The sequence below is a fragment of the Lissotriton helveticus genome, chromosome 3_1 (assembly GCF_964261635.1).
Source record: "Lissotriton helveticus chromosome 3_1, aLisHel1.1, whole genome shotgun sequence".
Taxonomy (NCBI): Eukaryota; Metazoa; Chordata; class Amphibia; order Caudata; family Salamandridae; genus Lissotriton; species Lissotriton helveticus.
In genome coordinates, this window is record NC_136061.1 from 1,235,489,071 (window position 1) to 1,235,513,334 (window position 24,264).

At 47.5% G+C, this 24,264-nt stretch overlaps 1 protein-coding gene and 1 pseudogene across 1 annotated transcript in view; one reads left to right on the forward strand and one right to left on the reverse strand.

Moving 5' to 3' along the window:
• Positions 1-7,546, reverse strand: part of LOC144824233 (elongation factor 1-alpha, oocyte form pseudogene) — an 81,751-nt pseudogene extending 74,205 nt beyond the window's left edge.
• Positions 1-24,264, forward strand: part of LOC144824919 (NXPE family member 1-like) — a 749,464-nt gene that overhangs the window by 31,303 nt on the left and 693,897 nt on the right. Inside the window, exon 2 of the mRNA XM_078683880.1 lies at positions 18,021-18,538. Coding sequence (XP_078540006.1) covers positions 18,122-18,538 — 417 coding nt within the window. The 5' untranslated portion in view covers positions 18,021-18,121. The remainder of the gene's footprint in view (positions 1-18,020; positions 18,539-24,264) is intronic.

Consider the following 24,264-nt stretch of genomic DNA (forward strand, 5'->3'; position numbering starts at 1 on the left):
TCTGGCGGTGGCTGCATCCAGATACCAGGATCTACTCATACTACTCAGGGGCACATAAGGTACACTCGAGACTTGACTATGTCTTCCTACCACGACATGCTTTTGGGGTAGATGTTGAAGCCGAATACACCCCTCCTGGTCAGGATAGGCGGGATCACCAGGGCCAGGGGTGCGGGATGGAGACTGGTGGCATGGGACCTACAGAACACAGAGCTAATGCGGGGCCTTAGGGCTGACACAAAAGTATACTTTGCAGGAAATGTAGGCTCGGTGCAATCAGGCGTGCTAGTGTGGGAGGCATATAAAACATTACTCCGGGATAGGACCTCAAATTGAATATCATGGGAGAAACTGAAAGCGCAGGTGGAACTTACCTCCTTGGAATCCCAAATACTAACTCTAGAATGGCAGTACCTGTCCGACAGAGACCCGCAGGTGCTCTGGCGACTGACTGATGTTCAGCAGCAGTATTAAAACCTAGCAATGGACGAAGCCAAAGCACAGGCATTAGCAAACCTACACAGATTGTATGACGTTGGGAATAAGTTTGGGAAGCTTCTAGCGTGGCTGAGCCAAAAAGAAAGGGACGCCAGGTGGATAGAGGGCATGGTAGATAGGCAGGGACAGATGCAAAGGGGGGACACCCAGATTGTACGGTCTTTTGCTTCCTACTTTAGCGACTTCTACAAGGCCAGGGACCTGGGTGAGTCGGCGGAGATCATCGATTACCTGACTACTATTCCAACCTTGAGTTTAACAGATGAGGATAAGGAGACCCTAGAAGCGGATATCTCGGCTACTGAAATCAGGGAGGCGCTAGCCAGACTTCGGCTGGGAAAGTCTTCAGGCCCAAACGGGTTACCAGCAGAATTTTTTTTAAAAGGAGCCAATTTACTGACGGCCTACCTATTAGCACTGTTTAAAGATGCATCTCAAGAGGGCATTCTCCCACTTGATATGGGGATGGCCACAATCGTACCCATATATAAACAAGGTAGGCCTCCCAAGGAATGTGGGTCTTATCAACCAATCTCCCTCCTGAATGTGGAGGTTAAGCTCTTGGCGACGATCTTGGCTCTCCGACTGCGTCAGGTGATTTCAGGCCTGGTACATCAGGACCAGACTGGATTCCTACCTGACAGGGCGACAAGGCAAAACCTACGGCTGACCCATAACTGGCTCACAGAGGTGGAGAGGCGGGAAGATCCACATATGTTACTCTCCCTTGATGCTGAAAGAGCCTTTGATGCAGTACATTGGCCCTTCCTGGAGGCAGCTTTGATAAAATTTGGCGTTGGCCCTAACTTTTGGAAGTGGGTGGGACTCCTGTATGCTGACCCTAGAGCCCGGGTTAAGGTAAACAGGATCCTCTCTGAAGACTTTCCCATAAGGAGGGGGACCCGGCAGGGGTGCCCCTTGTCCCCACTGCTATTCGCCCTCATCATTGAAATAGTGGCCTGTGTGGTTAGGCAGGCGACAGGTGTACGGGGATTTTGGATATCCCATACTGACACCCAGGAAGAGAAAATCTTGCTATACGCAGATGATATACTGCTCTATATCACCCAACCGGACACTACAGTCCCCGCATTTTCAAGACTCTTGGATCGGTATGGCTCCTTTTTGGGGTATACGATAAATTGGCATAAATCGATCCTGTATAGCCCACGAAAGGAAGTAACATTGCCCCCCCCTGCCTAGGGCCCTCCAGGTCACACAGGGGGGTTTACGTACCTGGGAATCTGTTTGACAACTAACAGAAATGTGTCTTATCAAAAAAACATTTCGCGAGTGATTACGAACTTTGCGGATGACGGCCTTAGGTGGAAAGCTCTTCCTCTCACGATATTGGGAAGAGCTGCAATGTTTAAAATGATCATGCTACCTCGCTTCTTATGTGCTCTACAAAATTAATACTTTCCCCTCCCCAGACAGACGTTCAAAACGATACACGCAGAATTGCGCTCCCTGCTGTGGCTGGGAAAACAACCCAGAATAGCTCTTGACATACTCCAGAGGAATCAGTATAATGGAGGGATTTCTCTGCCCGATATAGAGGCTTACTACTGGGTTGAGCATCTGGTGCCGATCAATGACTGGCTCCTTGCTTCGGCTGACCACCCTACATACTGCTTGGAAAGGGACACCATGGCATGACGCACTAGCCTGCACTATTTATACAGGGGCACTGGAAGGAGACGATTACTCCCGGCCACACAAATAACCATAGAGGTCTGGGACAGGGCAACAAAGATGATGGGATGGGTACATAAACCTACAAAACAGACGCCAATATGGTCCTGCTCCTGGCTGAGGGAGTTCCACAAACTCAGGGGGTTCAAGGGGTGGGACGATATCGTAATCTCCACGTTGGCGGATCTGGTGGCAAGAGGGGAACATATATCCTATCAGACCCAGGCAACGGAGTATGGACTCCGTCACACACAGTTCCTTAAATATGCGCAATTGTGTCATGCATGGGGAGCTGAACCGGCGCTCTCCTCTCCCTTGCCGGAATATGCCCATTAGAGGGGCGTCTGTTGCAGGAACAGGTACCTCACAATCTGGTATCCCTGACGTACAAGACCCTGAATAATAATACACCTGCTAGGCTAGGGAAACTGAGGGCAACCTGGGAAAAGGAAGTGGGCGAGATAAACACAGTAGACTGGGAAACAGCCCTGATGCTCCACAGGGAGGTTGCGATAAAATCCCAGCTACGACTCATCGAATATAAGATACTACACAGGGTTGACTATGATAGGGTGAGGCTACACCGCATGGGACGAGCCAGTGACTCTTGTTGCCTTAGATACAGACACCCAGGGGGACTTCTATCATATCATATGGGAGTGCCCTATTATTCACACTTACTAGACACATATACTAGGAGAGGTGAGTAAAGTGTTGGAGACAGAGCTTGCTATAGAACCTAAGTTTGTCTTGCTAGGGATAACCAACGATGTGGATTTTAGTCGCCCATACCTGATCTTCGCAATGCTGGCCCTGGTGGTGGCAAAGAGGGGCGTAGCGAAGGGGTGGGGAGCGCCGTCGCCCCCCGGGTGGGGGAATGGAGACAAGGAATGGATCTGTACATGGCAGCGGAAAGGGTCACCTATAAAGCCAGAGGCTGTCCCCTGAAGTTCCACAGAGTATGGGGAAAGTGGAGAAGGTATCATGGCCATGATGGGGGGTTGAGTTCTGATTGATGTGCTAAGGGTCCTGCTGAATACGGCCGTGTTCCGAGGTGATGAAGGGTGGCCTGGGGGCCCCGGACTCGAAGGGGGCTGCTGGCTGTTCAATGGACTTTGCAAACAGATGTACTGTAGGTGGGTGTTGGATCTTGTTATGCAGATGATTATGATGTTGTCACTGTGGAAGGTGGGTGGGGGTCAGGGGAGCCCAGGGGTGTATGGTTAATCGCTTGTGATTTGCCAGCTGTGTTTATGTCGGTTAAAAATGCAAAAAAAATATTTAAAAAATAAATAAATAATGGAACCAGTAATGGCACAATTTCCCTGTTGCTCCACACATAAATGCATGTAAAGACCAAATCAGAATAGTTCCTTGATTTTTTTCAGATTGCAAAACATCTTTCTATTGGTTATTTTTTAACTTTCCATACAAAGTTTTTTTTAATATTTAAGGACACTTACAGGTGAGAAGTTCAACGTATTTCATCTACACACTTTCTAGAACTTTCTACGGTTAAAAGTTCATAATTTTTTCAAACCTAACAATATTTTTTTGTAACATTTTTTTGAACATTTAACGGCATGTGCAGATTAAAAGTTCATCATTTTTTTAAACCTAACAATATTTTTTTGCAATATTTTCTCGAACATGTAACGACACGTGCAGGTTGAAAGTTCACCATTGCTTTAAGTTCGAATAGTGCCTTCCAAATGCAAGTAGCAGGTGTGGTTGAGCTGAGCAAATTTTATCCTATGATATGTACTCGACGTTGAAACTGCTTTTTATTAACCAATGATGAAGATGCTTTTCCTCAAATCTAATATGCACCCTACTTTTTTAGGGAAACAATGCTTTTCATCTTCCAATCAGTTATCATTTTGTATGGGAGCAAAAAAGTAGTTTCCCATCTTTAAACATATCTCTTATTCTATGAATGGACGGCATGAGCTAAAGACATCTAGCCATACCTTCCAGCATACCTTCAAAATGCTAGTGCGGATCGTAGGACATAGCTATGGTTTCTGGTGCAAGAGGTATGCAGAACAGAGACATATTGACTTAGACCTAGGTTTCCAAATTGTGGACATTAAATGGTTTGTACAGGGAGGATTGAAGTAGCACCAATTGCTGCCTTTGGTTAAAACCTGTTTGCATCTCCAACACCCTGACTTCATGATTGTGCACTGTGGTGGTAACGACCTAGGCACATTGACTGGGGTAGGTTTGGAAATGCTAATGAAGGACACCTTTGGACAATTGATGTTGCCTTTGCCTCAAACTGTCTTTGTATATCTATACTACTATAATAAAGGAAGAACTTTCAGCCTTTGAGGCGGGTAAACTCGGGAACCACAGCGCCAATCCACACACCCGATACACCGTTGGAATCGTCAGGGTGTGTAGATGGTTATAGGCTATATAAATAAAATAAAAAAAGTTATTTCAAAATTTACAGTGAAAAAAAAAAAAGTAGTCTCTCTGAAGTAGCGTGCTCATGTCAGGAGCGCGGGGAGGAGCGGCATCCAGGAGCCAGACGAGGAGCGGCGGACATGGCGCGGGGGGAGGAGCGGTGACGTGAGGAGCAGCGGACAGGCCAGCGGCGGTGAGGTGACGAGCAGCGGCGAGGAGTGGTAAACTGAGGAGCGGACAGGCCAGCGGCGGTGAGGTGACGAGCAGCGGCGAGGAGCGGTAAACTGAGGAGCGCGGGGGTGGAGCGGTGGCTGAGGTAAGGGGACCCATGTCAGGGCAGGCGGGGGTCGGGGCGGGGTTCGGGGCAGGCGGGGGACGTGCTGGGCGGGGCCGGGCTGCTGGAGGGGCAGGCGGGGGTCGGGGCAGGCGGGGGACGGGCCGTAGCTTACTTTACTTAACGCGCTCCACTAATAGTGTGAACAGTCAAGATTGTGTAACTTCTAGCGACAAAGGGTACACACTATGGAGCCACTCAATACACCACGCAACAGTTTGTGGGCCATACATAAGGAATGGTGAGGTGATCCTATGGAAGCCATGTGTTTGAGCTCCGCTTCCGTGTCGTTGCTAAGGGGACCCATGTTGGGGCAGGCGGGGGTCGGGGCAGGCGGGGGTCGGGGCAGGTGGGGGTCGAGGCAGGCGGGTGGTTGTGGCAGGGGTGGGATGGGCCGGGCAGGGGCCGGGCTGCTGGAGGGGCAGGCGGGGGTCGGGGTAGGCGGCGGACGGGCCAGGCGGGGGTCGGGCTGCTGGACAATGTCGGGGCGGGCGGGCGGGGGTCGGGGAAGCCTGATTGCTCCCGGACAAGGTCGGGATGGGCTGCTAGTTACAATATATGCCAAAGACAGAAGTGGAAATGGTCAAACCAATCTTGTCCTCAGATTGAAAAATCTATGAAGAATGTCAACAAAGATGTGTCTGCATACCTCAGAAACCATGGAATGGGGTCGATATTTTGATATTTGATATTTGATATTTGATATTTTTGATATTTATGGGCATTTGTAAAGCGCAGGCGTTCGCTCCCAGGGGAGCATCATGGCGCTGGGCGAGTTGCAAGGAATAACTGAAAAAGTGGGGTGAATGGAAGAGAGAACTAAATGGCTGCCAAGACAGAGGAGTCTGGTAGTTTGTAGACCCATGTCTTGAGAAGTTTTCTGAAATTGTTCTCATTGTCAATGGCTCTAAGGTCGGCGGGTAAGGTGTTCCAGGCTTTGGCTGCCAGAACATTGAAGGATTTTCCTCCTCTGGTCTTATATTTAAATCTGGGGATTTGAACAAGGTTGGTCCCAGAGGATCTCAAGCAGCGCGAAGGGTTATAGCGCTTGAAACGGTTTACAAAGTAACGGGGTCCTGTGTTTTGCATGGTTTTATGAACTGTGAGAAGCAATTTGAAAAAGATTCTTTTGTGCAGTGGCATCCAGTGAAGTGAATTCAGGGCTGCAGACGCAGATGACCTTCTGGGGAGTTGTAAAACCAGTCGAGCTGCAGCATGTTGTAAGCTCTGCAACTTTCTGAGGGTAGATTTTTTCACTCCGGCCATAAGGCCGTTGCAGTAGTCAAGTCGGGAAAGTAAAAGGGCTACCACGACTGACTTTCTGGCTGCAATTGGGAGGAAATCAAAAAATTTCCTCAGAGATTTTATTAATCCAAAGCATCGACCGGCAGTGATCTTAACATGGTCGTCAAAAGTAAGGGAAGAATCGAATTGTACGCCCAGGTTTCTAGCTGATGTAACTGCACTAGGAGGGGCCTCGGATCCTGTGGGCCACCAATCTTTAGGGGAAAAAGAAGGGTTCTTACCTATTGGGATGATCTCTGTCTTTGCGCTATTGCATCTAAGATGATTAGTATTTAGCCACTCAAAGACGTCAGAGAGGCAGTTTTTAAACCGGAGCTCTGCGTCAGTACGCTGTTTGTCAATGGTGACGACCAATTGAGTGTCGTCAGCGTAAGACGTGACCAGGATCCCATGTGATTCTATCACAGCTAAGAGGGGTGCCATGTAGATATTGAAAAAAAGAGGGCTCAATATGGACCCCTGGGGCACTCCAGATGTGATTGGCTTTTCGCAGGAAAGGTGTGGTCCTAGTGCCACAGTCTGGGACCTATTTGATAGGAATGAAGAAATCAAGGCCAGGGCTGAGTCTGTCACGCCAATCTCTCGCATTCGATTGATTAGAATAACATGCGAGATAGTGTCGAATGCTGCTGTGAGGTCCAGCAGGATGAGGACAGCTTGCTTGCCCTCATCCTGTAGGAATTTGATAGAGTCAGCAAGCTCGATCAAAGCTGTTTCGGTGGAGTGACCGGAGCGGAAGCCCGATTGCTGTGGGTGCAAGATGTTATGGGCTTCTGTGAAGGTTTTAAGCTCCTCGTGCACTAAGTGCTCCGTGACTTTGCCCAGAAAAGGAAGTAAGGAGATGGGGCGCATGTTAGTCAAGTCTGTGGATGGTTTGTTCTGTTTTTTCAACAGGGGTTTGACAGTAGCCTTCTTCCATTCGGCAGGTACAATTCCGGATTCAAGGGATTCATTAATGATTCCATTAATGTAAGGGTTGACTGTGTCAATCAGATGGTGAAGAATGATTGGGGGACAGGAATCCGTGGGTGCTCCTGATTTACAGGCCCGGATTGCCTTGCTTGTCTGTTGCAAGGATACTGGTTTAAAAGTGGAGAGAGGAGGGTAGTTAACTGTTACTTGTACGATGGTTGTCGGGGGTGGAGGAAAGTCTTTCTGAATGTTGACAATTTTGTCAACGAAGTAGTCTGCAATTTGGTTGCAAAGACTCTCTGAGGGAGGTATATCGGTGGTGAGAGCTTTCGGATGAGTGAAGGACTTGACTATGGTGAAGATGGTTTTTTGATTTTGGCGCGCTTCCATTATAAGATTAGTAAAATAGTCTTTTTTAGCTGCTTTAATGTCAGAGAGATACAACAACAACATACGTTTTCATATGGATGATATCTACAGAAGTGATGGAGTGCACTTCAAAAATCAGGGAAATCGAGTTTTTCTAAATAACTTGAAGCTGTGCACCCACACTTATATGTAGCTACAAATATTAAACACAAGAGCTCTTTTTAGAGCATCCTTATATTCCCAATATCGGCTCGCAGAGTGACAGCTGCAATCCGGCTAGCAGAGGGAGACCTGCGAGCCATAAGGCAGGCTCGCAGAGGAAGAACTGCGACCCGGGGGCGGCTCACAGAGGGAGAGCTATGGGCCGTAGGCTTGCAAAGGCACAGCAGTATACTGGCTCGCAGAGAGAGAGCTGTGCTCTGACTCGCTAAGGGCAAGCAATGGGCCAACGGCCCTGCTAGCAGAGACACAGCTACGAGATAACGGGCTGGCTCGCAGAGGTAGAGCTGCAGGTCTGAGCTGCAAGCAGATGGGCTCACTCGCCGAGGGACAGCAATTGGCCGACGGTTTGCAGACACAGAGCTGTGGGCCGACAGACTGGTAGTGTTTTAGAGTTTAGGGTATTGCAGTGGTGTGTGTAGTGTTGGGGGGTCATGCTGTGGGTAGTGTTTTACGGTTTAGGGTAGTGCAGTGGTGTTTGTGTAGTGTAGGGGGTTGTGCTGGAGGTACATTTAGGGTAGTGCAGTGCTCTTTGGGTGGTGAGGGGGGTTGTGCTGGGGGTAGTGTTTGAGGGTTTAGGGTAGTGTAGTGGTGTTTTGGAAGTGTAGGGGATTGTGCTGGGGGTAGTGTTTTAGGGTTTAGGATAGCACAGTGGTGTTTGGGTAGTGTACGGGGTTGTGCTGGGTATAGTGTTTTAGGGTTTAGGGTAGTGCAGTGGTGTTTGGGTAGTGTAGGGGGTTGTGCTGGGGGTAGTGTTTTAAGGTTTAGTGTAGTGCAGTGGTGTTTGGGTAGTGTAGGGGTCGTCCTGAGGGTAGTGTTTAAGGTTAGGGTAGCGCAGTGTTGTTTGGGTAGTGTAGGGGGTCATGCTGGGGATAGTGTTTTAGGGTTTAGGTTAGCGCAGTGGTGTTTGGGTAGTGTAGGGGGTCGTGTGGGGGTAGAGTGTTAGCGTTTAGGCTAGCCCAGTGGTGTTTGTGTAGTATAGGAGGTCGTGCTGGGGTTAGTGTTTTAGGGGTTACGGCAGTTCAGTGGTGTTTGGGTAGTGCAGGGGGTCTTGCTGTGGGGACTGTTTTAGAGTTTAGGGTAGTGCACTGATGTTTAGGGTAATGCAGTGGTGTTTGTGCACTGTAGGGGGTTGTGCTGGGAGTAGTGTTTTAGGGTTTAGGGTAGTGCAGAAGTGTGTGTAGTGTTGGGGATTTTGCTGGCAGTAGTGTTTTAGGGTTTAGGGTAGCGCAGTGGTGTTTGGGTAGTGTAGGGGGTCGTACTGGGGGTAGTGTTTTAGGGTTTAGGTTAGCGCAGTGGTGTTTGGGTAGTGTAGGGGGTCGTGCGGAGTAGAGTTTTAGGGTTTAGGGTAGCGCAGTGGTGTTTGTGTAGTATAGGAGGTCGTGCTGGGGTAGTATTTTACTGTTTAGGGTAGCACAGTGGTGTTTATGTAGTGTAGGGGGTCGTGCTGGTGGTAGTGTTTTAGGGTTTAGGGTAGGGCAGTGGTGTTTGGGTAGTGTAGGGGTCGTCCTGAGGGTAGTGTTTTAGGGTTAGGGTAGCGCAGTGTTGTTTGGGTAGTTTAGGGGGTCATGCTGGGGATAGTGTTTTAGGGTTTAGGTTAGCGCAGTGGTGTTTGGGTAGTGTAGGGGGTCATGTGGGGGTAGAGTGTTAGCGTTTAGGCTAGCCCAGTGGTGTTTGTGTAGTATAGGAGGTCGTGCTGGGGTTAGTGTTTTAGGGGTTACGGCAGTTCAGTGGTGTTTGGGTAGTGCAGGGGGTCGTGCTGTGGGGACTGTTTTAGAGTTTAGGGTAGTGCACTGGTGTTTAGGGTAATGCAGTGGTGTTTGTGCACTGTAGGGGGTTGTGCTGGGAGTAGTGTTTTAGAGTTTAGGGTAGTGCAGAAGTGTGTGTAGTGTTGGGGATTTTGCTGGCAGTAGTGTTTTAGGGTTTAGGGTAGCGCAGTGGTGTTTGTGTAGTATAGGAGGTCGTGCAGGGGTAGTATTTTACTGTTTAGGGTAGCACAGTGGTGTTTATGTAGTGTAGGGGGTCGTGCTGGTGGTAGTGTTTTAGGGTTTAGGGTAGGGCAGTGGTGTTTGGGTAGTGTAGGGGTCGTCCTGAGGGTAGTGTTTTAGGGTTAGGGTAGCGCAGTGTTGTTTGGGTAGTTTAGGGGGTCATGCTGGGGATAGTGTTTTAGGGTTTAGGTTAGCGCAGTGGTGTTTGGGTAGTGTAGGGGGTCGTGTGGGGGTAGAGTGTTAGCGTTTAGGCTAGCCCAGTGGTGTTTGTGTAGTATAGGAGGTCGTGCTGCGGTTAGTGTTTTTTCGGGGTTACGGCAGTTCAGTGGTGTTTGGGTAGTGCAGGGGGTCATGCTGTGGGGACTGTTTTAGAGTTTAGGGTAGTGCACTGGTGTTTAGGGTAATGCAGTGGTGTTTGTGCACTGTAGGGGGTTGTGCTGGGACTAGTGTTTTAGGGTTTAGGGTAGTGCAGAAGTGTGTGTAGTGTTGGGGATTTTGCTGGCAGTAGTGTTTTAGGGTTTAGGGTAGCGCAGTGGTGTTTGGGTAGTGTAGGGGGTCGTACTGGGGGTAGTGTTTTAGGGTTTAGGTTAGCGCAGTGGTGTTTGGGTAGTGTAGGGGGTCGTGCGGGGTAGAGTTTTAGGGTTTAGGGTAGCGCAGTGGTGTTTGTGTAGTATAGGAGGTCGTGCTGGGGTAGTATTTTACTGTTTAGGGTAGCACAGTGGTGTTTATGTAGTGTAGGGGGTCGTGCTGGTGGTAGTGTTTTAGGGTTTAGGGTAGGGCAGTGGTGTTTGGGTAGTGTAGGGGTCGTCCTGAGGGTAGTGTTTTAGGGTTAGGGTAGCGCAGTGTTGTTTGGGTAGTTTAGGGGGTCATGCTGGGGATAGTGTTTTAGGGTTTAGGTTAGCGCAGTGGTGTTTGGGTAGTGTAGGGGGTCGTGTGGGGGTAGAGTGTTAGCGTTTAGGCTAGCCCAGTGGTGTTTGTGTAGTATAGTAGGTCGTGCTGGGGTTAGTGTTTTAGGGGTTACGGCAGTTCAGTGGTGTTTGGGTAGTGCAGGGGGTCGTGCTGTGGGGACTGTTTTAGAGTTTAGGGTAGTGCACTGGTGTTTAGGGTAATGCAGTGGTGTTTGTGCACTGTAGGGGGTTGTGCTGGGAGTAGTGTTTTAGAGTTTAGGGTAGTGCAGAAGTGTGTGTAGTGTTGGGGATTTTGCTGGCAGTAGTGTTTTAGGGTTTAGGGTAGCGCAGTGGTGTTTGTGTAGTATAGGAGGTCGTGCAGGGGTAGTATTTTACTGTTTAGGGTAGCACAGTGGTGTTTATGTAGTGTAGGGGGTCGTGCTGGTGGTAGTGTTTTAGGGTTTAGGGTAGGGCAGTGGTGTTTGGGTAGTGTAGGGGTCGTCCTGAGGGTAGTGTTTTAGGGTTAGGGTAGCGCAGTGTTGTTTGGGTAGTTTAGGGGGTCATGCTGGGGATAGTGTTTTAGGGTTTAGGTTAGCGCAGTGGTGTTTGGGTAGTGTAGGGGGTCGTGTGGGGGTAGAGTGTTAGCGTTTAGGCTAGCCCAGTGGTGTTTGTGTAGTATAGGAGGTCGTGCTGCGGTTAGTGTTTTTTCGGGGTTACGGCAGTTCAGTGGTGTTTGGGTAGTGCAGGGGGTCATGCTGTGGGGACTGTTTTAGAGTTTAGGGTAGTGCACTGGTGTTTAGGGTAATGCAGTGGTGTTTGTGCACTGTAGGGGGTTGTGCTGGGACTAGTGTTTTAGGGTTTAGGGTAGTGCAGAAGTGTGTGTAGTGTTGGGGATTTTGCTGGCAGTAGTGTTTTAGGGTTTAGGGTAGCGCAGTGGTGTTTGGGTAGTGTAGGGGGTCGTACTGGGGGTAGTGTTTTAGGGTTTAGGTTAGCGCAGTGGTGTTTGGGTAGTGTAGGGGGTCGTGCGGGGTAGAGTTTTAGGGTTTAGGGTAGCGCAGTGGTGTTTGTGTAGTATAGGAGGTCGTGCTGGGGTAGTATTTTACTGTTTAGGGTAGCACAGTGGTGTTTATGTAGTGTAGGGGGTCGTGCTGGTGGTAGTGTTTTAGGGTTTAGGGTAAGGCAGTGGTGTTTGGGTAGTGTAGGGGTCGTCCTGAGGGTAGTGTTTTAGGGTTAGGGTAGCGCAGTGTTGTTTGGGTAGTTTAGGGGGTCATGCTGGGGAAAGTGTTTTAGGGTTTAGGTTAGCGCAGTGGTGTTTGGGTAGTGTAGGGGGTCGTGTGGGGGTAGAGTGTTAGCGTTTAGGCTATCCCAGTGGTGTTTGTGCAGTATAGGAGGTCGTGCTGGGGTTAGTGTTTTAGGGGTTACGGCAGTTCAGTGGTGTTTGGGTAGTGCAGGGGGTCGTGCTGTGGGGACTGTTTTAGAGTTTAGGGTAGTGCACTGGTGTTTAGGGTAATGCAGTGGTGTTTGTGCACTGTAGGGGGTTGTGCTGGGAGTAGTGTTTTAGGGTTTAGGGTAGTGCAGAAGTGTGTGTAGTTTGGGGATTTTGCTGGCAGTAGTGTTTTAGGGTTTAGGGTAGCGCAGTGGTGTTTGGGTAGTGTAGGGGGTCGTACTGGGGGTAGTGTTTTAGGGTTTAGGTTAGCGCAGTGGTGTTTGGGTAGTGTAGGGGGTCGTGCGGGGTAGAGTTTTAGGGTTTAGGGTAGCGCAGTGGTGTTTGTGTAGTATAGGAGGTCGTGCTGGGGTAGTATTTTACTGTTTAGGGTAGCACAGTGGTGTTTATGTAATGTAGGGGGTCGTGCTGGTGGTAGTGTTTTAGGGTTTAGGGTAGGGCCGTGGTGTTTGGGTAGTGTAGGGGCTCATGCGGGGGTAAATGTAGGGCTTAGGGTAGTGCACAGGTGTTTGGGTAGTGTATGGGGTTGTGCTGGGAGTAGTGTTTTAGAGTTTAGGGTACTGCAGAAGTGTGTGTGTAGTGTTGGGGATCGTGCTGGCAGTAGTGTTTTAGGGTTTAGGGTAGCGCATTGTTGTTTGAGTAGTGTAGGGGGTCGTGCTGGAGTAGTATTTTACGGTTTAGGGTAGCACAGTGGTGTTTGTGTAGTGTAGGGGGTTGTGCTGGTGGTAGTGTTTTAGGGTTTAGGGTAGGGCAGGGGTGTTTGGGTAGTGTAGGGGCTCATGTGGGGGGTAGATTTAGGGTTTAGGGTAGTGCACAGGTGTTTGGGTAGTGTAGGGAGTCGTGCTGGGGGTAGTGTTTTAGGGTTTAGGATAGTGCAGTGGTGTTTAAGTAGTATAGGGGGTTGTGCTGGTGGGAGTGTTTTAGGATTTAGGGTAGTGCAGTGGTGTTTGGGTTGTTTAGGGGGTCATGCTGGGGGTAATGTTTTACTCAGCTGGAACATCAATGGGCTGGGTGACAAGATTAAGCGCAGTGTGGTGCATCAATATATCAAGAGACATGCCCGTGACGTCCTACTGTTGCAAGAAACTCATCTGATTGGCAAGACGTGTCAAGTGATGAATCGAGGGGGGTACAGGTTGGCTGCACATGCTGGCTTTATGTCAGGTTCATGAGGTATAGAACATAGAAACCTTCTCAGGGGTCTCACTGATACACCTGGTCCTTTTAAACCAACAAAGAAGAGATTGTCACAGAAGGTGTAATATAAAATACATATTTTAATAACCTCAGATGAGGGAGACTATGTCACACAGTACCCTCAGGAACTGTAGGAGGCATTCTAAGGAGTACAGAAAATTGGGACCTTATATATGCTTAGGTTACATTAGTCAGCATAAAACCAAGGGGAGGTCATGGCACATGTAGCTACAAAATGACTAGAATGGGTGTACAAGATTTGCTTGTTCAACAAAGTGGGAGGAGAGTTACTTCTCCTTACATCAGCAAGAATAGCCTGACAGTTCTATATTAGGAGCAGGTGCATTTTACCAGCTAGGCCTCTCTGAGCATGTGCAAGGCTCTGGAAAAGGGAAACAGCACATGGCAAGCACATGGCTAACTAAAATGGCTGTTAAGTACAAAATGGCTTTCAGCTCATGCTAACAAATACCTGCAATCTTCAACAGAGGGGTGGGCATCTTAATTAAGAAATTATTCCCCTTCACGGTACAATCTGTTGTGGCCCGATAATAGGGGTAGATACATTGGAATTTCAGATTTGTGGGAGGGACGGATGATCACCTGTGTTTCAGTCTATGATCCCCCCTGTTAGCGCTCCCGGCCTTCTCATTATAGGGAGAGATTTTAACGCACTGGTATCCGGCAAGCCTGACCGTCACCCCCCCACCCCCCCCCCACGATAAATCATACCCGCACAGAGGTGGCATTCTAACTTCCTTGAAGCTATGGGGCTGGTGGATGGTTGGAGGGTGTGTAATCCGGATAGGTTCCAATATACCTTCCGATCTGGGGCCCATTTAAGTCTATCCTGAATTGACTATATCCTAGTCCTGGCGGCACAAGCATGTGATGTCCGAGAGATCAGACACCTGGGCAGGGGTATTTCAGACCACTCTCCAGTTTGGATGTACATGGTCTTGGGCCACACAAATGCAGGGAGAATTGCTCCCATAAATCCATGGCATTTACGAGACCCCACCATTCGGAAGAAGTTAATGCAGACGATGGAACATTATTTCCTAGAAAATGAGGGAGCCGTGGACTCCGCCCAAATGTTATGGGAAGCCTATAAAATGGTTATCCGCCAGGAAGCCTTATCCCTCATCACTGGTAGGAAAAAGGAAGCACAAAAAGACTTGGCGAGGGCGGAGGAAGACGTACTTACACTGAAGAAGAGCTGGAACACACGGTAATGCCAGAGAAATTACATCTCCTGAGCTTAAAGCAAGATGAACTCGAGGGGCTAGCAACTTACAGGGCTAAGGCGCAGGGGATAGAGATGCAAAGTAGGATCTATGAGCATGGGGACAAAGCGGGGAAGTAGATTGCATGGTTGGATAGGAAGAAATGGGTGGACAGATTGGTACCCACGCTGTCTGGGGAGGGAGCTGACCCAATCACAAACCCGCAACGCATCGCAGATAGTTTTGCCGATTATTATCAGAAAATTTCCAGCACGGAGGGTGAGTACACAGAGGGAGACAATGCGGCCCTAATTCGTGATAGTGTACTCCCCAACCAGTCCAACGTGTACAAGCTATAGCCTGACAAGATAGCTCCCCGCCTTCACTCAATGTTTATAGATAGCAGAAAGAAGGGGATACTTCTAATTGATCAGAGAATTGCCAACATTGTAGTCATTCATAAAGATGGTAAACCTAAAACCTGCTGCACATCTTATCGGTGCATATCACAACTTAATGCCGAGCCCAAAATCCTAGCTAAAATATTGGCGACGCGCCTTGTAAAAGGGATAGACACCCTGGTGCACCCCGACCAGTCTGGCTTTATGCCTCACTGCAACACTGCCCTAAACCTGCTCAGGTTGCATGGAGTGTTGGGCAGAGCATCAACCATCTTGAAACCGGCAGTCCTGCTGTCGCTAGACGCCACCATGGCCTTTGACATGGTAGAGTGGCCTTATCTCTTTGTGGTATTGGACGAACTGGGATTTGGCCATGAGTTTGTTGGTTGGGTTTGACTATTATATTCAAAGCCCATGGCCCAAGCTGTTGTGAATATCCGCATGGCGGCACCCTTCGAACTCAGCCATGGAACACGTCAAGGATGCCCTCTATCTCCACTCCTCTTTGCCTTGGCACTGGAGCCTTTGGCGGCATGGATCCGTAGGGATCCAATGATTCGTGGTATGCGTTGGTCCCCTGGATGGGAACACAGGATCTCGTTATACGCAGATGATGTTCTGCTGTATTTGACCTCCCAAAGAGCTTTGTTGATATGTCTCCTAGATATTCTTGCGGTGTTTGGCAGATATTCTGGATTTACCATAAACTGGTCTAAATCAATGCTCTAAGTTTTGCAGGGAAATCTGCCAGTCCTCCGGAAACACGGCCCGATACAGATCGCTTCGTAAGGCTTCCGCTATATCGGTATCTTCATTACCTCCGATCCGGCGCTTCGTTTTACCCACAATCTTTTACCACCAATCCAGAGGTTGAAAAGTGATATCGACCACTGAAAGTCCTTGCTTCTCTCTTTGTTGGGCAAGGCGGTTCTTTTCAAAATGATGGCTCTGCCCATTTTCCTTTATGCCCTTCAGAATTCCATGGATCCAGTTCCCAAATCATATTTTAAAGAGATAGAATCGCTACAGAGACATCTGTTACGGGACGGCAAGCCTCGGATCACCCTAACCAAACTCACCCTCAGTTGGTATGACGGTGGCATCAGTCTCCCAGATATTAGGAAATACTATTGGGTGGCCCATTTGACAGCGATCAATCAAGGAATGTATGGCCGCGTGAATGATCCAGGGTATGCCATGGATAGATGACTTCTCCCTGGTGGGGATTATATTAGAGCTTGCTACTCTAAACCTCGTAAATACCCCCTCACGGGCCCAACCGCACACTCAGTGCAAGTGTGGCATGAGATGAACAAACACCTAGGATGGGACCATAGGCTAACACTTGCGACCCCTCTCTGGAGCACCGAACGGCTGGGAACCTGTGGCAGACTAAAGGGTTCGACAAGTGGGACCTCATTGGTATCTCCCAGATCAAGGATCTTTGGGTTAAGGAAAAAATCCTCTCCCTTGTCGCTCTCCAGAGCAACACAGCCTGGCAGGCGCCGAATACTTTAGGTACCTGTATGTTTGACACGCGCTCCATACCCACCTAGCCCGCAAGTCTTCCATCCCTGATGCTTCCCCCTTCGAGGATAGAATTCTGGGCGGTCATCTCCCCGAGAAAGTGATCTCTCTGATCTACAAGAAACTAATAAACAACATGGAAGACCCTCTCCAGTCCTTAAAGGACAAATGGGTTAATAACGGCCTAGAATTAGATGACGAAGACTAGCGAGAGACGGTCTTGTCCCTGAGGGAAGTAGCGGTCCAGGCAAGGCTGTGGCTAGTGCAACTAAAAATACTGCACAGAGTTTATGTTACTGGGCCAGGGTTGGTACGCATGGGGAGGACGGATAGTGGTGAGTGTAGATGGCGATGTGGGAAGGTGGGTACGTTCCTTCACATTATCTGGGAATGTGAACACATACAAACATACTGGAAGGCCATACACCACACACTTCGGGAGATGCTTGCAGTAGACATACAGCCAGAGGCAAGACGCTGTCTCCTAAATGTTTAGGAACCAAATGACCTCACCTCACAGAAGAAACTGTGGGTTACTCTAGCACTCATGGTGGCCAAAAGGAACATAGCACAACTCTGGGGCGCCCATCAACCGCCATCATAAGGGAAATGGCAGACGGATTTGGATTGGTGCATGTTCTTGGAAAAATCGGTACATGTGGCCAGAGGGTGCCCTGGGAAATGGAACAAAGTTTGGGAGCCCTGGAATTTTTACAGGGGATATATTTGTACTCCCCCACTACCCCTAAATGATGACGAGACTCTCACAACCCCTTAATGTAGATCTTCTTTTACAGTGCTCTGATTTTCTGTTGTACAGTTCCAGAAACAGAAAGATGTATGGTCTCCTGCTCATGTGGAAATGTGATATGTAATGTCGATTTGTTTCTCAATAAAAAAAAGATATAAAAAAAAAAGAATGGGTAAACTTGGTAATCCTGTTTAGAATCTTGCATGCTCTCCAAAGAACGAGTCCTTCCTTCTACATCAACCTTACTTCAAGGACATTCCACTCCCTGTTTTGCCTTAAGGGTTTTTGGGGCACTGAGTAAGACGTACATTGGGGCCCCAGTTCATAATAATGTTGAAAATACTTTTCAATTTCTGGTAATTGAAGCCTGCATCATGCCAAACAAACTTTTAGAAACAGGGTTCACACAAAACAGTTCAAATGTGTCTTCCTAGAGGCCCCAAAAGCCCTTAAGATGCCACTGGTCAAAGAGCGAAAAGTGCAAGGTAGAGTCAGGCAGAGGGATGGAGAGAGTTTGAAGTAGAAATAGGCGACGGTGAGCTAGAAAGGGGGAATGTTCACTTTCCCAGGAGTTCTCTTAGAAGGTCGGGCCTTGTGCAGTGGCCAACGTTACCCATTGCTTAAAATGTCTAATTTCACCCCAGTTCATAAATGTTCAGTATTACAATGTGGAATGAGTTTATGACCCTGAAGCATGCTTTATATTATTTCTGGGCTCTTTGAATTTAGCTTCCAGCAATATTTACAGGTTAAGCACACATTAACACATATTCATCAATGCAAATAGTGCTGAAAATGTTGGAAGATGATTTATTACACTTGATTCAACTAGCTTACGGAATTTCTTTTTTGCAGTTTCAAATGCGGATCGCAAGTACGAAGTAAGGTGGAGGCTTTCCACAGATTCTCCCTGGGTGTATAGGCTCCAGACTACGGCGGCAGGCAACACTCTGCACATGGTGGCTCTTCATTCCACCCAAGAAGGCCAATATCGGATACGCTTATTGTCAGCAGAACACGGCAATGAACTCATGCAAAAGGGGTTGAACAGTACTCTGACCCAGCTAATTCAAAGGAGAAATTTTGAGAAACATCTCAAAGTTAAGTTGCCTTATCCTGATTACGTAACCAAACATTCTTCCTGCTCTGACTTGGTGTGCGTAATCTGGACCAGAATAATTTGCTCAGGTTGTGCTGTCTGTGTCTTCCTATTTTGCACAAAATATTTTTGGATAGAATTTGGACATTGTTCTGTCGTATCTCTGCAGCACAAGAACATGCCTCCCAAGACTTTTATGAAGATATTTGTCACCATTGCAGTTTCCATTTTTGTTTTCTTTGCGTCTTTCTTAAGCCACTCATTTCCGCACAAGGTATGCTTTTTATTTTTTTCATCTCATTTGTATGTTTACTAATCTTTGCCACTGCATTGGCATGCACAGGACATACTTACAGATTATTATTTTATGGAAGTTACGCATGTAGTGCCCGATGAGCAGTGGTGGCTCCTCTTCTAAGGCAGAGGAGAGTCTTTACACTGCTCTGTGAGCAGTGTAGTTAAAGAAAAGTAAAATAATATCAACTAGCACTATTATCATTTTAGTTTTCCTTTCCTGGTGCAGGGCATGGCAGGGCTGGACTGCCAGAGCAGGGCAGGGGAGGAGTGTTTTGCCCACTCCAAGATGCACAATGACGTTTTGACCGGCCCTCTCAGCAGGCCAAACCGTCATGCGCACTTTGCATGTTCTACACCCAGGCTGCAAGACAGCCTCGGTGCAGAGCAGGCCCGGGCTCCCATTCCCTGCCTGAGCGCTGATCCACAGTTCTCAGACTAATCATCTCTACATGCAGCATTGTGATTGGCTAGGAGAGTCAGGAACCTGGGTGTTTCCTGTTCCTGCTTCCAGGAGCATGAGGTGGCGTCAGGGGCGGAGAGCGGATTATGAGGCGGCAGGTGACCTGGTAGCTGGCCTGAAGGTAAGCATCTTTTTTATTTACAACTCTCCCCATCCCCTGGTAATGGGAGCCTGGGGCCATTTCTGGGTAAGCTATCACCAACCTGGTCCCCCAGCTGGTGGCCTTCTTCGCAGGGTCCTCCCCCTTTTCCAGTGACCAAGGTTAGGAATCTGGGCGTCATATTTAACAACAGACTGTCCTTTGTTCCCCATGCCAACTCGGTAGTATCATCATCATTCCACAAGTTGTGCATGATAAAAAAGCTTCTGCCATTCCTACCTCTGAATGTGGGTAAAACATTAGTCAGTGCCCTGGTCATGTCCACCATTGACTACTGTAATGGACTTCTTATAAATGCCCAAAACAAAGTCATCTATAAACTCCAACTTGTTCAAAATGCTGCAGCCAGAATGTTATCAGGAACTGCTAAACACAAGTCTATTTCCCACGTCATTCGGCAATATCACTGGCTCCCTGTGAAAAACCGCATAAAGTTTAAGTCTCTATGCAGTGCTTATAAAGCTTCCAGCAAATCTGGACCTCAGTTCCTTAACAAGGCTCTAGCAGTTTACATTCCCACTCGGTCCTTGCGCTCTTCTACAGCTAATCTCCTTACTGTTCCACATACAAAAACCACTTCTTGGGGTGACAAGCGCTTCATTGTGGCCACAGCAGAACTTTGGAATATCCTTCCAGCTGAGATTAGATCCAGCCCGTCTCTATTAGTTTTCAGAAGAAGGACAAAGACCTGGCTGTTCAATCAGTGAGCTCTCTGCTATAGAGTACATGTCTGCTGTCCTCAATGCCGAGACACCCACGGGTATTTGTACGCTCTATAAATCTCATAAATAAATAAAATAAATTGATTAATTGACAGTCAGGGAAACTTTTTTATTTATTTTATTTGTTTCCATGTTTTATATAATGCTCCTGCACCAAAAGATTCTTAAGTGCTTGATAAAGGACTGGAATTTAATGTGCAAGATATGTTTACAGAGAAAAGCAGTTGAAATTCCGCATAAACAGTAAAAGAGCGGGAAAATGCAGGGAAGTGAAATGAACAGTACAAGCAAGGTAGATTGTTCAGCAAGGACGAGGGCAAAAGGGATAAGGTACACAGAGAGGCACAGAGAGGTACTGAAGCACAAGTGATTAACAGAGGAGAAAGGGCAAGAGAAGAGGGAAGCAGGTGACTGGCTAATTAGAATATGGCCTCAAAGTTCAATTAGTTAAACTCCTAAGGGTAAAACCAGAAATTAACAATGATCACTCAGGGAATTAAGCATGAAGGTTTTAAATAAGCTCATGTGTGACAAACTGTGGTTTGTGTGTGTGAATATGTCCTGTTTGCACTGTTCTTAGAAATTAGGGCAGTATTTAATATGCAAGGTACGAACATGCTATGCCATCCTTCTGCCACTTCCATTTAAGAGTATTCTTTTGATCTTTCTGGGGTCACAAAGCTTTATGTGTAGTTTTCCTGCTCTCATTGTAATTGATAACTATTCTGGTAAAATATGATATACAGCATTCAAAAATCTATAATCCATCATGTGATATAACATTTCACAGATACCTACTCTTGCAAGCACTATTGTTCACCACAGTAGTAGGTACAAAAAAAGAACACACATTTATTCACCCAAAAACATGCTACAGATAACAAAATGCAGTAAATTATAATTTCAACTACATATTGATATTGCCTCGCTCCTTGAGAATCCTTCCAAAGTAAGTATTGGTTGGTCACTGTAGAGCCATGCTCTTGAACTTATAGTGAATGGACATGGTCATTGGATCATATTTGACCTGCAACACGCCAATGAAAACATTATAGTCTATTTTAGTCATTAAAAATGCCATCTCAATGGGAAGGCAACAGAATCTTTAGGACAAAGCGTTCAAAATTATGGAACCCTATGGCATATGTACACTTGGGACCCTGTTTCTAATTTGAATTCATGAATCTTTGTAAAAAAATACAAAACACTTTTTCTACATGTATGTGCCAGTATTTCATATGCACATTGAATGCCAGGGCATATCACTAAATCAAAAGTCACGAAAAGATATCCAAAAGATACTTATTGGAGGAGACAATGTCTCTCAGATGCGCTTTTACTTTTCCTGTGAGACATTACCTGCTTGATCTAATCTCTGGTAGAAGAAAATCTCACAAAGTTTATTGGGATATTCGCATAACTCATTCGAAAATGTCACTAATTTCATTCAAAATGTACCAAATCTGGCCACGCAACCAGCATAGAGCATATTTTTGTGTGTGACAGGGGATTGGCCACAGGTGATTTACCTCCTGGTAGCAGCCAATCCCAGCGGTGAGGGGTGGGGTAGCGCAACCCATCTCCAAGGCACTATTGGCCCCGGGAACCCCAGGGCTCTTTGTTTTTAAAAAGGGGAGTAAGTGCATCTGGACCACATCCTCAATCCACTATTGGCCTTGGAGACCATTCCCCCAGGTCCAAAAAGTGCATTATTTAGGGAGGGGGCGCATGTGCCCCAGAAATCCCATCCCCCGGGGCCATACTTTGATTCTAATGAAGGAGGCATATGTCCTCCTCCTTGAGCCTTAAGAGGCCCTGGGGACTCCATCCCCTAGGCCATATAGTAATTATAGGGGAGGAGGACATGTGGCCCCTTCTCCAAGACTTAAGATGCCCTAGGGACCCATCCCCGGGGGCCAAGTACTTTACTATTTGCAGAGTGGGGTACATGGCCCCTTCCCATGCCCAAATGGGCTCTGGGGACCCCATCCCCATGGGCCCTATTTTAATTAAATGAGGGCTTGTGGCCCCAATCATTGAGCCTTAAAAGGATCCAGAGAATAAATAGCCCAGGACCAAATCATTTTTATTATGGAAGGGGGGAGTGGTGCCTCCCTCCCCAATCCCAAATTTTCCCTGGGACTCATTCCAGGAAGGCCCAACATGACACTAGGGGCCAGTAGAGGAGCCCTGGGACCCCTCAACCCCATTGTGCTCCCACACTGGAGCTGTCATTTCTTCTGCCCACCAGGGGCAGCTACTTCAGCTTGCTTCTGATGGGCAGGAGCAATCAAAGTTTCTCTGACTTCAAGAGCACAGGTAGGAAAACAGAAGTGTGCTCCCACCTGGCGAGCAAATTTTTATAGCATCCACCAAGTGGAACCATATTTTTTATGGGCAGGAAAACCACTCAGTCAGTCAGTCAAACCACTTTTATTCGGTTAGTGAAAACCATAAAAAGTACCATACATAAATAAGTTACATGGTTCACTATGTATTACACAATACAATACACAATCATATTAAATATTTAAAACTGAATCATCAAAGGTATGGGTGACCTAAAAGTTAGGGAGAGTACAGACCAACTTCATTGGATTACTTGGACGTGTTGACTGTCATAAAAATATGTGAAACAGTACATCACAACAATAAAAATAATTCATTAAAAAAGGCATGTATCAGAAAATTAATAACAGGTATTTCACAAGTCCTCTTAAGATAACATAATATGCAGTTTTTTCCTAAGTCTCACAGCTGCAACTAAAATACTTGTGATTTTGAAAATTTCCCATGGGTCATTAAGCAGCTGAAGGTACAGTAGGGCAGGTTTGACCTGTATAAAACCTTTACCCTTTAGAATTGGTACTAAAAACCACTCTGTCACGAGGGTTGGCTTCCTGGGAAACAGTTAAGGAGCCAGCCCTGGGCATGGAGTCCTCGGGACCTTGTATGGCTCAGGGAAGAAGGCTGCATGCCTCCCTCCTCTCTACTTCTTTTTTTGCCCTGGGGATAGCGTCACATTGGCACAGACTTAGGTATGGGAGAATCGCATGCCCCACTCCTCTAAAAATAAAGAGAGTGGCCCCAGGGGATGGGACTCCATTCTCCAGAGCCAACTTAGGATAAAGGGGAGGGGGTACGCAGCTCCCGACCCCCTTCTTATTGGATGGCTCTGGGGGATGGGGTCCTCAGAGCCCAAATAGGGTCAAGAAGGCCGGATTCATGCCTCCTCCCCAAATATTGTAAAAAAAAGATGGGAGTCCTGGGGGTATCCTGGCAAACACGCCTAAATATTTCTCTTGTTAGGCCCTGGGGTTCCCTCTGGAACCATTCAAGGGCTAGTGGGGAATGTTTCCCTACTCAGTCCCCTATATGTTTTTTTAAATTACATTGCACAGTGGACTATTGGCCATATGTATCAAAATCAGAATTTGCGATTCTCAAAATACGATGTTTTGCAAATCGCATTTTTAGAATCGTAAAACAAGATAAATAAAAGATCTCAATACTTTTGCAAAAACCAAAAATTTGCTGAATATTGATGCGGATACCTATTCTGCAATTCCTTATCTGTGAATTCGCAAATAAAGAATCACAAATCTGAGAATCTGCAATTCAGGTGCAGCATGATGACATCACAACCAGGAATTGTGACTGCCCAGGCTGCACCCGAATCCAGGCTGCCAGAAGCTGAGTGAGAGGCTGGCAGGCGAGCTGAGACAATTGTGCACGGCAACTGAGAGAAGGAGAAATTGATACACAGGAGAAAGAAGCAGCAGGAGGACAGTGGCAGAAAAAGGAAGCAAAAGTTCAGTGAAAGGGAGCTGGAGGTGCTAAAACAGGAACTGGCAGTCAGGCATGAGCACCTGTTTAGGAAGCAATCCCTACGTGTGCCAGAGGCATGTAAAAGGAAAATCTGGGCTGATATTCAAGAGAAGGTGAATGCCATCGGCGTGACCCACAGCACCATAGAGGACCTCCGCAAAAGATGGTACGATATGCGCCAAAGATCAAAAGAAAAGGTGACAACAAGGCTGGCTGAGGCAAAGAAGACCGGTGGAGGGACATCCACTGCAACTGACTCTACTCCTCTTGAGGAGTTGGTGGAGGGCACCCTGCAGCTGGAGAGTGTCAGTGGCGTGGCTGACCTGAACAGCTCCAAACCCCCAAACACCAGACAAGGTAAGAAGCATGCTGTTACTCCCCTGATACATCACCACATCACTCACATACTCAGGAAAGACCCAGGCACTAAACATGAATGCGACTCCAGTGCATGTTAGCAAGCACCAAAAAGTGGAGCAGTGAGACCCAGCAAGGTAGAATCAGAATCAGAATGAGTAATTCAGGAAAGGTAA